General features: G+C 45.8%; 1 protein-coding gene across 3 annotated transcripts in view; it reads left to right on the forward strand.

Moving 5' to 3' along the window:
- Positions 1-17,205, forward strand: part of LOC144730054 (transcription factor EC-like) — a 76,863-nt gene that overhangs the window by 26,405 nt on the left and 33,253 nt on the right. For 2 of the 3 annotated variants that reach the window (XM_078610570.1, XM_078610571.1), the window contains exons 1-2: positions 1,219-1,322; positions 4,002-4,281. In XM_078610570.1, coding sequence (XP_078466696.1) covers positions 1,273-1,322; positions 4,002-4,281 — 330 coding nt within the window. In that variant the 5' untranslated portion in view covers positions 1,219-1,272. Of the gene's footprint in view, positions 1-1,218; positions 1,323-4,001; positions 4,282-17,205 lie in introns of those variants that run through there. The other variant, XM_078610572.1, reaches the window with a different exon arrangement.

Genomic DNA, 17,205 nt, shown 5'->3' on the forward strand with positions numbered 1-17,205 from the left:
TCACTTGACACCACTTATCTGCTCTCTTGCCTGCACGCCCAGGGTTTGACTCTTCTCCCAATCGGGTTCCCATCACCCGCTGACCCTTTAACTCCTTTGATTCTCTGCTGATGACCTCTTATGCAGTGGGGGTCATGGGGGTTATCTGCCTATACTTCACCACGCTGGTCCGCGCTGGCTGCTGTAGGCGGAGCGTAGACTTGGTAGCGTAGAAGTACTGCACACTGCGACAATGGATTTTGGTGCACTGCCGCTGCCGTTTGTTGCCCCCAGAATAGCCTGGGCAGTCTTTCACACCTGTTGTGCATGGTGTTTGCCCATCCAAGTTCTATCCAGGCTTCGTCCGGCTTAGCTTCCGAAATCTGACAAAATCGGGCACATGTCCTGGCGGTTTCAAGTTCATTTTCAAGTTCAAGTTCATTTATTAGGTATAGCCCTGTGAGCCATTCGGCTCTTGAATCGGGTGCAACCGCAACAAACAAACAAACAAAAACATGAACAAGAAAACATCTTAAAGTGAATATGTGAATATGTTTGGTCACAGGCTTTGGATTGTACATACGTCAAAGTTAGTATTACAATAGACAACCCTAAAGGGTATGTGCCAAGTTTTGTTGACGATTGCCGGTATTCAGAGGTGGGACAAAGTCATTGTTATGCAAGTCCAAGTCGAGTCGCAAGTCATCAAATTCATGACTCGAGTCTGACTCGAGTCCAAGTCACATGACTCGAGTCCACATCTCATAGGTGGGACAAAGTCATTGTTATGCAAGTCCAAGTCGAGTCGCAAGTCATCAAATTCATGACTCGAGTCTGACTCGAGTCCAAGTCACATGACTCGAGTCCACACCTCTGCCGGTATTACCCAAGACGTAATGGTGCACTCCTCTACGACACAGACCCGGGAACGGGCTCATCGCATCGTGTTCAACGCCGCACGACGCACCGCAAATCTGCTGATGGGTACAATCCGCGACGCGTGTTTTGTAACGACCCAGCAGATGTTGTCTGCGATGCCTTCCACTTTTCTCAGAGTCGAGATTTCAGCTTCCTGCACACGGTCGTTATCCCCGCCCCCCTCCCCCCCCCGTGGCCAGCCCTTCCCCGCACATCAGCACCCAAGCGTGCGTCTTCCCTTGAGCAGGCGAAATGAGTCGACGCCCCGCTGTAGCTTGGCGGCTTATAACGATGGGGGGCGGGGGGGGCACTGGGGTTCTGAGTTGGACTCCATGGTGCCGGGGAGGCCGTTGTGGCTGATTCTTGTCCGTGCCAATGCTGCACTGGCGGGGGTTCGAGCACGATGCCTGGGATTGTTTCTGGCTGTAAGTGAATGTTTATGTTTTTTTTGCTGACGCGTGCATCGCACTCGTGTGAATTGTAAGACGATGGGTGAATTCATATTTGACCGTGGTTGTTTGAATTGCATGGGGGAGTAACTCGGGCCGGCTGTGGTGCTGGCCAATTCGTGGCCCTTGAGCAAATTTTATTTTTAGAGCCTCCCCCCTGTAGATTCATCAACTCCGAGTGAGATGACAGAAGAGCTGTAGACAAGAGATGAAGATGCGGTGACATTTCCCGACGAGCCATGGATGTAGTGATATGAGAGAGATGATGGATGTCGACCAGGAGCAAAGATGTATTGAGATGAGAGAAGAGAGAACCAGACGAGATAGATATGAGAGAGATTCATTCACTTTTATGAGCTGCTTAATCTCCTAATTTGTTTAAATGAATTTAGGCTGAGCCCCTTGAGCTGCCTCGTGCCCGAAGCGTTTGTTTCGTTTGGATACACCTCGCGCTCCTGCTATCTTAGACCGGTTGCTTGTTCATCTCGTGTTTCCTTCAGCAGCTGAGCATTAATTCATCTACTACAAGCTCGGATGTGAGCTTTTTTCGGTAACTGCCAGTCGGTGTTAAGAAAATATCTGTGGACTTTCACAGTTAAACTGCCTTCATTCTTACTCTTTGGTTATTTTGGTAAAGTCACGTAGGTAGAAAATAATAGATCACGACATTTCGATCTCAACACAAGCGACCGTCATCAGGCGAGACAATCACAGCAGGGAAACTGCAGAAGCAGGATAATGTCTTAATTCTGTCACGTCTTTATGGAGAATATTCTGTTGATGAACTCCTTTGTTATTTTTTTCATTTTATATTACAGCTTTGTCATTAATTTAGTGGTTACGGTATTTTGTATTGCACATCTACAGTGTTTATTCGTGGTGGATGTAAGTCATTGTGTGGGATTTTATGAACGTTTCTGTTAAGTTGTGATGGATTATGACGTGCGTTGTTTGAGCGTGCTAAACATTCATGAATTCAATTCCTCGTTCATTCTGGTTGTTGAAGTGACACCTGTTGACTATTGGAACGAGGCTACTTCGCATTAGCGTTTCGTGCATTTCCATAAAATCCATGTACGTGTGTTTCACCATTCATTGGCGTCATCTTGTCCAACTCATGTGAGACTAGGCTCTAAGGAAAGCTGTCTCGGGTGTGGACCAATCAACTTCAAAGACAGTGCATACATTATCAGAGTTATGTTTTTTGTTTGCATTATGACTGCAGGTATTGTTGTCTATGCAAACATGACAGTTTTGTTGCCAGATAAAAGGGTAAAGAAACAATTATCAACTCTGGGTTAGGTTGGAGCAGTGTGCATAGAGGATTATGGCATTGCATAGCCCACAGTAGCAATACAGTCGTAATCAGCTGTGGGTGGTGAATTATAAGATAGGAGGCTGCTTTGGGAATGTGCTGTCCAACTCCATGACATTGCCGAGGCTCTGAAGGGAGGCCATTGTGTGGGAAGATGGTTTAGTTTGGCCGTGATGTTCGGACACTGTGGTCTATTATTGTGTTGTTTTAGCCGTATAGTCGTGGGATCACTTTTTTATCTGATCACAGCCGTGATCGTTTTGCTCTATAGGATATTCTAAATTTTGAGTAGACCGGGACCTTTACCTGTAGAAGGCAATTATACAGAAATGTCCATCTCCTTACACTCTCAGTGCCAAACCAAATCGTGTTTTTATTTTCACCTGACCTACTTGTTAAAATGTGTGATATTAAATGAGCTACTGTAGCAAAGATTTAGTGCTGCATGAATAGCAATTTAATAACACATGCCAACACGGAATTTGGTAACCATTCTAAAGCAGAATGCTCACGAACAAGAGGAGTGGGACCCAATGAGAATTCCTGGGTAAATAAATGGCACATTTTTTAAAGGATTCTAGCTGTGAGTACCATGATTTTGTGGAATTTAGTGCAGACTGGCACAGTGTTGTGAGACTTTGACAATTTTTTTTTTAATATTGTTAGAATTATAACAACTTCGGGATAGAGTGGCGGTTGTAATATAGAGTATAACGAGCCCAGTTACCTGAGTTTGAATCCCGGACAACGCTAACAACAGCGGCAAACGATATTCTGAATCGATTCTGCCCACTCACCACTTCACCAGCACGCACGTGCAAAGGTGCCCCTCGTACCAGCGACGGATTGATAAACTCGGCACGCGAAACAACGCACTCGCAATTTGGCAAAGCTCACAGGATTGCAATCGTGTACAATAGCATCGTATAATGTGCGTCTCCCCGTGTGTCCGTCTGTTGCCGCGTGTGTGTGCATGTATGTGTGTGTGGGTTCTGTGCAGAGCGGTAACGCAATGATTAGGGCACTCCACTACGAAACCAGCGACCCGAGTTCGATTCCTGCTCACGACCATTAACAGTGGCCAATATGTGAACCGGTCCTGGGCGCCCCTTAGGTTAACTCAGCCACAAAATGAGTACCTAGTGCTGTGTGTAAACATCGCCACTTGGGAGACAAAGGTGGCCCGGGCGTGGTGTTGACCACCCCACCCCCTCGTGTGCCGTGCCGACCTTCACAGGTGCTACCCGCCAACAGCACTTGCCCCAACAGCCTGTTAAATGCTACACGGTGGAAATCTTTCTCTTTTGTCTTCTTGCGACGCGCACGAATGTCAACGACAGCAACGGCGTCGGTGGCGTCGGCGTCGACTCGGAGCTGAAGCCGCGAGCGAGGGAACCCGACGTCGGGGTGACCCCGGCGGCAATGGCAGCGCCCCGGGTGCTCCTGCATGCGCCCAGGGAGGTGCTGCTGTGCCGCTCGCGAGAACGGAGGCCGCCGCTCGCATCGCCGGGGCAGCCCGCCCGCGCCTCGCCTCGCCTCGAGTTCAGCCTTCAGCTGTCCGCCGCCACCATGCCCTCCTCCGCCTCCTCCTCTCCGCTGTGCCACGCGCAAGGGAAAAAGGCAAGGCACCCCCACCCCACGTGGCGTGCAGGCTCACGAGCACAGAGGGCCGCTTTGCTGGCCGTACGTGCGGGGGATGATGCTGCCAACGCATTGGATTGTGTTTGTGTGTGTGTTGTTGTTGCTGACATAGTAGAGGGCACAGGTGGTGCATCGGCCAGTCATCTGAGTCAGTCGACCCATTGCACCTGGGTGTGTCCCGTGACCTCCTGCCAGCGGGCGTTCGACACTTCACGTGGCCTTAAAGTGGACATGGCCTGGCACAAGCGCCGTTGTGATGTCACCGCCACTTGGAGGCGAATGGCGGTTGTTGGTGTTGTTGTTTTGTACACACAGTTGCTGAGCACAGGCCCAAAGGCTCAAAATGTTAAGCGGACAGCAACCGGCACAGACAGCGAGTGTGTGACAATTGCGCAGTTGTGGAGAGAGTGGAGGAGTTCCCATACCTGGGCAGTGTGCTCATGACCAGCTCCGCTTTGGCAGTGGAGATCTCATGTTGAATCTGTCGAGCAGCATTTTCTTTCCATCGGCTGCGTAGTGCTGCGTGGAAGTTGCCTGGCCTTTTTCACCACACAAAGTTCCGGGTCCTCTTAATCTATCTTCTCAATGCATGGGAGAAGACCATGAGCGTCATAAACAATGGCTTGAAACATAAAGTTGGCCTGCCCACGATCCACCCTAGGTTAACCGGGCTGAATTGTGTGAGGAGCTTACAGATCCTTGGCAGGTCCTGACACAGTACCATCAGTCAGCTCCTCTGGCAGGCGGGGTTGTGTTGGCCGGGTTATGTTGTCCGCATGGCCAGCCACCGCATGCCCAAGGAGTTTCTGTTTGGCTGGATAGACGGGGCTAAATGGGAGCAGCATGAACTAGAGATTAGATGGACTGATGCAGTACAAAAGGATGTGGAGCTTATTGGACTTGTCAATGACTGGCACCAGCAGTGTCTAGAGCAGCCTCTGTGGAGAATCCAGAATCCTTGTCAAGGATGCTATTGGGCCGTTGGAGGCAGTCACCCTCCAAATATATTGGTCTCACTGTGTCTCGCCCTTCTGGCCACGATCTTGCTGAGGCCACAGGAGCTGTTACCATTGAATTCACTGTTAACGATCGGTAGCACACTCTCCGTTGAGTTCCTTCTACCATGCGTTGTGTTTCCTCAACTCTGCGCTGTGCGTCCTCGACTCTGGGTTGTGTTTACTCTACTTGAAGAAAATGAAGATCTCTTTCAGAGTTCAAACAAGCTGGCGAGCGCGGTCGAAGAAAGAAGACTGTTCGGTGCTATAATAAAAGCCTGTCTCGTCGCCGCATTCGCACAGTCGGAGTGCTGAGCCTCGCGCTCTCCCTGAAACATTTATTCTTGCTTCTAATAGAGCCGTTGTTCTTCACTAATTTTCAGAGAGGGGGGCCACTTTCGCCGTCACTGTGAGGACCGCCAATCCCGCCTACAAGGGGTGGTGTTTGTCACGTGTTGTGTATTGTCGCCTACAAGGGGTGGTGTTTGTCACGTGTTGTGTATTGTCGGGGGCCGCACGTCAGGGGCCGCACTAAAGGCCACCAGGGGCCGCCAGTGGTCCGCGGGCCTTGCAATGAAGAAGAACGCTGTCATAGAGAGAGGCGTCGTCGTCTGTTGAAATGAAGGCTGCTGATCGTGAGGTTGGCTCAATGGAAGCAATTTGCACGAGCGATTTCAAAACACCTGTACGGTCACGATTGACAAGCGTGGACTACGAGTGGTAAATTGCCATCGTTTTCATTTCTACGTGGTCACCGTATAGCAATACAAAGCACTAGGAAAAAAATACTGCAGCACAATTAATTCCTGACCGTGGCTAAACATCAGTGGCGAGTGATATCTAAACTGGTCCTGAGCACCTCTTAACAACCCGCACTGAGCAGCGTGGTAAAGTATGGTCACATGACCCACGTGACCGAGATGGTTGTGGGGGAGGCTTTCAGGGGATGAACAAAATGGCTGTAAATTATCCATGAAGGCCTCGCTTCGTTTCAAGACCCTTTCTACGGAGTCCGGCATAAGGATGTATTCACAATATAATTTTCAGTGTTGTACACGTGAGAGGAAACTGAAGTGTCTGCATCAAACCCACAAAATACAACAGCATGACACTTCATATCAACACAACGAAACATTCAGGAACCTGCTTGCTGTGCTGCCATCTCCTGGACACCTTGCAGCCCAGCAGATTTGGTGGTATCACATCATCATCATCCTCGCAACTCCTGAAATGGTCCGCTAGCTATGGATTTCATACGCCCGATATCAGCTAAGCTGCCTTGGGCTTGCATAGTGCTTGGATGGGTAACCACCACGCAGAAAAGAGAGGTGCAGTCGGAGTCGTGGGCAGTAGAGGGCAGTGCAGCAGAATCCGTAGTTTTTTTTTCTGCACTCCCCTTCGCAAAACCCATACCGGCCAGCGTGCTGAAGTATGAACAAATATTCCTCGCAGCCCCACAAGGCTCTCATACAGCAGTGAATTGACAAAGCTGGGCTGTGCATACCACCACACACAGAAAAACGTTTGAAGCTCACTCTGCCTGCCTCAATTGATATGAAGCCATGGCGCACTTGGGGTGGGGGGGTTGGGGGGCAGAAACAAATTTGCCACGCCAACGTGGGCATGAGAGACGCACGGTCAGAGGAGCCAGGCTCAAGTTAACGGCGATCGTGCAGCAGAAACGCCTCGTCCTAAGGGCATGAGAATTTTGCCTGGGAGAAACGAGGCATCTCATTCAGCGGGGCATTCCTAGAGGCCCGTCAAAAAAATAAAACATTGCCGCGAATATGGGCAAGCGCTGCCTGGCAGGTTTAGTCCAGAGGGTTTTCACCAGCCATTCCTTCTCACGTCGTCATCGTCAGCCATTAGATATCCACCGCTGAATGAAGGCCTCAAGGAGGACACTGTTTGTCTCACCTCTCACCGAGCATCCGATTTGTGTGGGCGACCCTATACGGGTAGTGTGGCGGCCCTCACGTACATGTTTTTTTTTCTACTCGACATTATCCATATCGAGCTGGAAACAAACTCTGTGATTCACTGTCCTCACAAGACATCTGAATTTGGCTCTTGGCCAAGCAGGGCTAGGGGCGGGGCTAATGATGCGCGTGACGTGAGATTGCGCAACAGCTCAAACCAAACGTCACCGGTTGAGTCATTGCGTGTGTCAGTGGCGCGGCTCAGCTTCTGCAGTGGAAAAACAACCAGGCGCCGACTGAGCCCTGTCTTTTCAAGGCCCCAGCGCGACTTGGTTGTACAGTGGAAAAGAGGTATTAGGCAGAGTACTATAAACTATAATATTTATACAATTTTGTATTCTATTAGGTAATGACCACTGAGCTATATCTATTTTTTTCAGAAGCGACCTGGCCACACATGATAGCTCAGCAAAGTTCCTTATCATCACGTGGGGATGTACAGCAGCCAAATACTCTAAACGCACGTTGATTCTAAATGTGGAGGGGAAAACCGGAATCCCCGGAGAAAATTGCACGTGACCACGAAGAGAAACGGCAAAATCCAAATATACAGCAGGGGTCAGGGTCGAGATCGAACCCAGGAAATCCTGTGTACTAGGCGAGGTAGTTAACATCTCGCCACCGTGACGCAGTGAAACGCTTCTAAAGAGCTTGCGTTGTGAATTCACAAATGTCTCGACGCATAAGCAGCGAAGCACGCACGCGAGTTGAAAGGTCAGAAACCCAGGGGCGCATGTTTAGCCACAAGGTGCCCGCCGTTTGTGGAATTCGTTCGCTGGGTGTGCGCACACGGTGGTGGTGGTAGTCCGGCACCGCATCCCCGGTCGTCGATGTAATTATCCAGCTGGTCCCTTGACCTCACTAAAAGAATTACAGAATAGCAGAGGGGATCAGAGCAGAGCGGGGTGGCTCTCTGCCCAGCGCTACTCTCGTAATGCGACCAAGAATGTCGGTAATTAGCCCTGTAGCTTTCGTTGTTTTAGCCGCCTTTTCTTACAATTCGTTGACTTCAGATAAAGCCTCCAAGTTCATTATCCGCTCGCTTGGCATGGGCGGCAGAGAATGTGCGGACAAAGTGTGGGTCTGTGGATGCACTCTCGGTTATGCAAACGCGCTCCTGCGTGTCAAGGAGAGTGTCCGATTGTTGTGTGGAGGGTGGAGACGGTCTTGGGCAGTCGTGACACGGCCGATTCGGTCATGCTGGGTTACAGCTGGCTACCCCAAGTGAGTTTGATTGCTTCTTTTTTGTTTGTTTCTAAATATTGTGAACGCGTTACCAGTATGAATGACGTGCTTGGCGAGCAATAGCGATCGTCATTGTTTTCGATAACTTTCGAAAAGTGCTTTGTTTTTCAAAATTACTGTCTTTTCAACGATGTCAAAATTTCGCCTAGGAGCCATTGACAGGTCACAGAAAATGTACCTCGTTGTGTAATTGTTTTCCTCAGTTTGTAATTGAAATCAATACTTATGAAGTGTGATTAATTTAACTTACAATGTTTTATGCAATGGGTCTACATGATGTATGCGCTTTGCAGCAGTTTGTAATTTTAAAATGCTGCTGTGCATTTTTTTTCAAAGTGTAACCTGAAAACAAATATGCAGTTATTTTCATAGTTTCGTGATATAACTGAGTTCTGGTATTAAAAAGAAGAAGGCTGTCTCTGATGTAGCCCAATCAGTTTCACATACAATGCATATATAATTATCAGAGCATGTTTGCATGTTCACCACAAGGACGTGTGGTTAATGCGAACTTGATTCTTTGCAAAAGGTTTCTATTTGGTGTTTGAACCTCTTAACGCCAGGTAATTTGCCAAAAGGGTCAAAACTATTCTTATTTTTTCCAAAATTCTTATCCTGGCAAAAAAGGTCCCGTTGTGTAACTAATTTATCTAGGTTTTTGTTTATTTGAGTGAATGATATTGTATCACAGTACTTCATATCGGTGATTATTATCAATTAATGTGTCATTCTAGTAGATGTTATTCTGTTGTATCACGTCACGACATGAATGCTTTAATTCGCATTTACAATGACAATCTACGGACGTTTCCAATTGCAAGTGAATAATATGTTAACGTTTCAATTGTTAATGAAAGTAAAACAATTATGTGAATGTAAAGTATTTTTTGGCCACTATGTTCACAAATATATAGAACCTAAAACTAATTTTGAACATCTCAAGATTCAACCATGGACAGGAACTGTCAATGGTTCATAATTCGTCTGTTTTGGGTTAGATCGTGTAGCTTTGGTGTTAATTTTTTTCTCTCCAAACTTTAACCCTTTACCACCCAACAGTCAATCAAATCAAGTTGCTTTGTGGACAAATTTGCCGATTTCTCTTCAACGTTCCACCGGTTTTGCTGATGAATCAAATCGGTTGACATGTTTGCCCACGTGATAACTTAATTTCGATTGTCTCTTTCGGGTAGTGGAGAGTCATACAGTATACCATCGTTATTCACGAACTTGCCATTCGCGATTTTGGCTATCGCATCTGCAACTCTACATGACTTCATCGAAAGAGAGACAGAAAGAAAGTGATGACATAAAGTGATGCGAGAAAGTGATTAGATACAATGCTAAGATAAAGTGATGAGATTATTATATATTTATTCAAGGTAATTCACTCAAAAGAGAAGTTTTCGTAGTCCAATATCATTATCCGCGAAATTTGCTTTTCTGTAGCGTCTCCGGCACGTATCCCTCGCGAATAACGAGGGAACGTTGTAGATAAAATAAAACCATGACGTTATACCCACACGATGATCTTACCCTCAAGGAAACTAATTATGAACAATAATAATATTTGTCGCGAAAGCTACGTATGAAATATCCGTCGCTGAAGTGGACATTTCTGTTGATGCATTATTTTTCGTAACAACAACAACAACAACACAAAAAACCACCAGCGCTTGGACGAGCAACAAAGCGTGGGAACGTGACACTTTGAAGACAAACGACGATGCAGCGTGATCCGTGGGACACGACGCGGGCGAGGAAACTGTCGCTTACGTTCTCAGAGAAGTGATGCGAAGGGGCACGGGGTTGAGAACATCTCTCCGGGTGATCCCATCGAAAGTAAACGCTCTCTGATATTTAAGAGCTTTTATTTCTGTGATCATACTAAGCCCTACGGCGGAGAGATGAGGGTAAAAAAATAAAATAAATTAAATTTATTGAATTTATTTTAATTAAAATAAATTAATTTATTTTAGATTTGATTTATTTTAATTAAAATAAATTTATTTATAAATTAATTTATTTTAGTTTAAATAAATTAAATAGATTTAAATTTCGATTTAAAGCTTTCGTGACTGCAGGGATTCATTTTATTGGTTCTTTCGGTAAAGTCACGTAGAAGGGAAATAATACAATAATAAAAATAAAACATAATCAAATACAATTCTCACTAGATGTAAATAGATTTAATTTATTTACATTTTTTACCTACGTGACTTTACCGGAAAAAACAAAGACTATGAATCCTTGCAGTCACGAAAACTTCAAATCTAGAAAGAGATGAGGGTTTTTTGTTGTTGTTTGGGTACCGGTGTGCAGCTACGTCTTATTAAAGTGCTGTAAGCACCAAGTCACTTGGGCTTGAGCCAAATGACCTCCGAGCAGGGTAGTGTCATGCTGCGTGCAGCCAGCGAATCCGAGCAATCGATGCCCATTGTGGTCCATTGCCTCGGAGCCACTGGTGAGCCACCATCAACGCAATACGGATTTATTTTAGCGGCGTGTCGGTGATCACGTTGAGACAGTTAGTCGGCTAGCGGGTCGCGTGTGGTGGTGCGAAGCGTGGGAGCTCACACCGAGTACCCTCTTGGAGTTCGCTCGAGCGGAGGTCCATCCGCCAGCAGTGTTTCTTAAATTCTCTCCACCACCACCACCACCGCCGCCGCCGCCACCGCCGCGTCTGTCCACCCAGTGGAGGAAATGGGTCCACCACAATGAATTATAGATTTGAAGCTTTCGTGACTGCAAGGATTCATACTCTTAGGTTTTTTCGGTAAAGTCACGTAGGTAAAAAAATAAAATAAATGAAAACAACACAATTAAATCACGACGTTTCGGGCACAACACAAGCGTCCTTCTTCAGGTGGTGATAACGTAGCGAAAGCACAGCCGCTTAAGTGTGTCCCCCGTGACCATATAATTCCTCGTCACAGCCATCTCTTAGACACACTTAAGCGTTTGTGCTTTCGCTACGTTGTCCCCACCTGAAAAAGGACGCTTGCGTTGCGCGCGAAACGTCGGTGATTTAATTTAGTTGTTTTCTTTTTTTTACCTACGTGACTTTACCGAAAAAATAATCAAAGAGTATCCACCACCATTAGTCGATCGGCAGGTGGGGGTGGAGCGTGTTGTGCTGTAAAAGTTCGGATGCTCGAGCATCTCGAGAAATGTTTGGCCAGTGTTAGAGGTGTGGGCCAAGACATCTCCTACAGGGGCCCTCGACTGTTCCCTCCTCGTCCAGAAGTCGATTTACAAAGACCCGTGCAAGTACATTGTTTGATAACAGTTTGCCAGAATGCCTCCTGTCCTCACACACGAAGATGAAGATCCCCGTTAGAGTATTAACAGACTTTTGGGGGCAAGTGCTTTTTGCAAGCGCTCATGAAGGCCGGCACGGTACACGAGGGAGATTGGTGGTCAGCACCACGGCCGACCGCCTTTGTCTCACCAGTGGTCGTTTTTTAAACACCACTGAATTTGAGGCTGAGTCGACCTAGGGAAAGCCCACGACCATTTCAGATTATCGTCACTGGTGTTGGCCATGAGCAGGAATTAAACTCGGATCACCGGGTTCGTAGCACAGCGCACGAACCGTTTGAGCCGCCGCTCCTCACGCGCCCATAAAGACAAAGATCCCCCGTGTAGCCTTAACATGCTGTTGGTGCAAGTGCTGTTAGCGAGCACCGATGAAGGCCGGCACTGCACACGAGGGGCTGGGTGGCCAGCACCACGCCCGGCCGGCTTTGTCTCCCCAGTGGCGATGTTTACACAACGCACCAGGTACTCATTTGAGGCTGAGTCGACCTAGGCGAGGCCCACGCCCGGTTCAGATAATCATCACTGGTGTTGGCCGTGAGCGGGAATCGAACTCGGGTCGTGGGGTTTTATAGCGGCAGCTCGCTAACTGCGACACTAGCGCTCCCTGCACACACACACACAGAGACACACACACAGACACACACGCACGCAGAGTTTGAGATTGCAAGTGCTCTTCGATGCGTCTGCCGGAGCACAATCGTGGCTCCACGACGGACAAAGAGCCCCCACGTGGTTTACACACATTCCAGCTCGCAGTGACGCACTTGGTTATTTAAAGGCGATTTATATATCACAAATTGTATTTGCGCGGCACAAGATCGGAATACCATTAAGATCTGACACGCGGACAAGGGGCAAAGAAAACAGAACAAACATCTGAGAAGAGCTCAAAGAAGCGTGAAGAGGAACATTCTTGGAATTACACCGATAGACAATAAGAGGAGCACATTGATCAGAGAAGCTATGTTAGTTTGAGACATCGCAGTGACTCCCAAAGAAAGTTCAGTGGGCTTAGGGCAGGATATGTGGCTACGAGGGATTATAGCTGGTCGCCGAGACTAACAAGTGACTGGCAGCCAAAGGTGGGAAAATACGCTGAGCGAAGATGTCCACTGCAGAGGTGGAGCTATGAAGTCCGCTCATGTGCAGTAGCTAGATGGATTTATCCCTCTATTTAAGACCGAAACAGGAGGATTTCTCCACAATTCTGGCTGTCTCCTGATGATGCTGGTTGTAATTACCAGCGAAACGTCGTACTCGAATTGTAAATTTTGTAGGTTTACTCCCCAACACACCGGTGTGTTGGACAAGTAACTAATTGGCACTTTTTGTTTACGTGACAAACCTTACTAATTGTCTGTGCCAGGTGGTGGCGGATTTAACGACGCATTTATATTTACGCAATACAACCCAAAAAACCCTCTATTTTGGATAAATGGATAGCGTCTAACACTGTGAGAGATGGTGATGGTTTTGCAGTTGTCCTCAACCAGCAGTGGATACATCACGACTGACGATGTGGCGCATTCAAGATGGTCACTTTGGGTCACGAGGATGTGCCCTGTTTAATTAAATGCCCTTCAAAAATGCGACGAATATCACGGACGATGCTTTGAATATCCAGTTGTAGTGCGTCGAACTCATTCACATTATTGTTCCTTCGTATCCTCAAAGTGTTCCCGTTTTGCCCCTTCGTTACGGGCGTGAACGTAGCGAGCGATCGCCAAACAAGGCCGTAATTGTGAATGTGCCCCCCCCGTCGACATTCTTACGGGGGAAATGAATTTCTCACGTGTGATAGCTTTCCCAACATTGCCAGGGTGCCGTTGGTCGCTCGCCTGCGTCATATGAGAGATGCGCAACGGGCACATCGAAGCATTCATGCTTCAATACATCTGCGTCATTGGAGGAATGCTCTGGAAGAGATACAACCTAACACAAGCGGGCTGTTGTTCGACTGCATTTGGGGCAGTGGCGTGCCCCAAGCGATAGCGCGCGTTCGCCGCTCGTCGCAGAGTAGTTCGCGGTTCGAATCCAGCGGCCGCCCCGGTTATTACCTCGGTGTGTATCAAACGTAGCCGTCTGCTTCACAGGGCACGTGAGAGGTCATGTGACGTCACCTGCAAGAGCAGCCCATTATGCGCCGGCGCCATTGCTCCAGATTTGCCAAATGTGGAAAAATGATCTGCAAATTCATCAATTGGGATACATACGATCGCCTCTAACTGCAAACATTTGGCAGGGCCCTTCTGAAAAAAGACATGTGAGACTCAGTGAGGCTTTCCTGGATAAACAGGTGTAATAATATTAATACGTAAATTATCGTGACGTTCATTATTTGAAGCTGTCTCTGATATTTTCTTTTTACTAAGCACCACGTTGGTTCATCATTCACGTCATTTTAAATTGCTGATCATCATCATCAACAGCCGTGATCTATCAGCTGCTGAATGGAGACCTCCACGCATCGTCGCAATCCGTCACGTTCTCGCAAATGCCTTGATCCATTTCTCGCTGCCGCCCTTGACCTGAACTCAACACTCCATCACCATGGCAGCAATTTTCTTGGGAGCTTTGCCTCTATATGTTTGTCACCATTCTCGTCGACTGGTCTTCATCCCTTCTGGTGGCGAGATGTTAACTACCTTGCACCTTTATACAAGAGGTCGTGCATTCGATCCCAACCCTGACGCCTGGATATTTGCAGTTTGCATGTTCTCCCCGTGCTCGCGTGGATTTTTGTCCGGATCCTCCGGCGTTTCCCTTCCACGTTTAGAATCAACATGCGTTTAGAGTATTTGGCTGCTTTAAATGTCCACATACATGATAAGCCACTTCATTGAGCTATCATTTGTGACCAGGTCGCTTCTGAAAAACAGCTACATAGCTCAGTGGGCCTTAGCTGGTGAATTAAAAATAGTTGAGTTTCTTGTGCTATGTGCTACTCAAGCCCACTCTATAGTCAATATATTATTTACTAGCTTCTTTGCCCATCCTAGGACGGAAGCTGTAATATTTACGAAAAAATTAAGCATAGTATAATTGTATCTTGTATAAACGTAAGGGCAGTGAATCTTGCACAAAAGTATGTCATCAAACACTTCACTGCATTTTACTGTAGCACTGTATTAATGGCAGTGATTCTTGTACAAAACTACATCATGAAACACTTCACTTCATGTCACTGTAGCACTGTATATAACTGACCTTCAATTTGTTTAAATTCACTGCTTTTATACGTTATTCTCTTCCGCTTTCGGTCGCTGGGGTTGAAATAAATTGGAAATCGATACAATATCTGGAAAATCATCGAGAAATGTCTATTTTACCATAATGTGGAAGCATAAATTTGACATACCTTTTGTCTCAAGTGCTGAAGAAATAAATAAAGACACCAAATCCACTTTGTTGCTGCGTATAATTATTTATTATTTTCCATTTCAATAAAGAAACGTCAAACTTAGACCTTCTTCTGCGTGAGTGTAAAAATCCACCCGCTCATGAATATTAATGACTGGGGGTGCGGCATGTGGAGTGACGTCACGCGCGTTACACACAAACAGATATTCTTGGCTCATTATAGTAGTAATAATTTGTTTATTCCACGATGCTTGTTTTTTTTTTCCGTGTCTCAGAGTAATCCCATACACACTCTTTGGTTCTTTCGGTAAAGTCACGTATAAAGATAAAATAATAAATTAAATAATAGCATGCGACGTTTCGATTGCAACACAAGCAATCATCATCATTGCTTGTGTTGCAATCGAAACGTCGTATGCTATTATTTAATTTATTATTTTATCTTTATACGTGACTTTACCGAAAGAACCAAAGAGTAATTCCTGCAGTCACGAAAGCTCCAAATTAAGATTGAATCTCATACATGTATCTCTACATGCCTCTGCACACACATGATTCTTCCATTTTTTTAGGTTGGTGTCCATATTCTCGATTCACACATGGCAGCTGGTAGGATGCGCTAATTGACAACGTTCTTGTTCAGGGCTCGTCTGTGTGCTGCTTCTCATTATCAAGTTCAGCATTCCGGAATATACTCCGTGCTTCAGATACATCTTCGTGAATTTTCTTCATAACGTAGTTTTTTTAAATATTGTGACTCTCCAATTAATACTTTCATTTGTTGGTTAAACGTCAATTTCATTTTTGCTCCAGTTTACATGGAGTTCAGCCTTTTTGCCTTTTTTGTGGCATTGTTAAATAACTACATTGTGAGTACAATTGAGATGGTTGACACTTTTTTTTCCATTTAATGTTCATGCCTTCAAGTTTCCATTCTGCGTTTCTGACAAAAAAATGTGTTATGTCACTGTAAATAACCTTGGTGAGAATTTCGTCTCTGTCCGATTCCTCTTCTCAATTGTGTTCTCTGCTCGCTTCATGCAAACTCAATGCATTTTGCACCCTCTTTGTAAATGGCTTTTGTATTTTCTCTCTCAATATATTTCCATTACACCCTTTGTGTGTGAGAGCTTGGAAGATTGGATCAGTTATTAACTGAATCGAATACCATTTTTTTGTTGTTCGTCATTAATGCGTACAAATATTAACGATTTTTTTTATATATATAAATGCTATGGGGATGGATCATGTATATAGGTGGTCATTTAATCTAAATCATATTTATTTAGCACACATCTGTAGCTCAATCACTTGTACAATATTTTTTACAATACTTGAATATATGTGTATTATATATATTTCTGTATTATATATACTTGTATTTTTACATTATAAATGTATTTATACTTGTTTCCAATATACCGAACATAGCAAAATTATATATTTGTAGTGTGATTATATGGTGTGGCGGATGGAGTGAGAATGGATTTCTGTGTAATTTTTTTAAATGAGTCCACGCCACGTTAATATAAAGTATTTTTGCCCACAATTTGGTTTATTTCATTAAAGGGTTATCAATATGTTACGTGAGTGAATTCGTTATACTTAAAAAACTAAGCTTTGTTACAATGTAACAAAAAACATGGAATGAAAAGAAAACCATTCTTGTCAATCTCAACGATTCCAATCGTGAAATGTACGTACTTATTTAACTTTCAATTTTAAACAAATGTTTCCATGGATGGCAATCTTTCATAACACTTCCTTTTGCACTGGACATCATCAGCCGTTAATTCATCGTCATGCGTGTCCAAGAGGCAAGCATTGACTGGCGCGCCATATGCACCAATCGCCTCCGCTTTTTTGCGCGCTTATAACCACGCGGACACCCTGGCATTGTCCCCTCGTGTTGCGTGAGACAGCACGCGCATTTGCCAATATTCCCGTGGCCCATTTGCGCTCGACATTTCACGGGTCCTCTTAATTTACAGGGATGTGGAACA

Source organism: Lampetra planeri, chromosome 34 (genome assembly GCF_965212315.1).
Source record: "Lampetra planeri chromosome 34, kcLamPlan1.2.h2, whole genome shotgun sequence".
In the NCBI taxonomy this organism is placed as follows: Eukaryota; Metazoa; Chordata; class Hyperoartia; order Petromyzontiformes; family Petromyzontidae; genus Lampetra; species Lampetra planeri.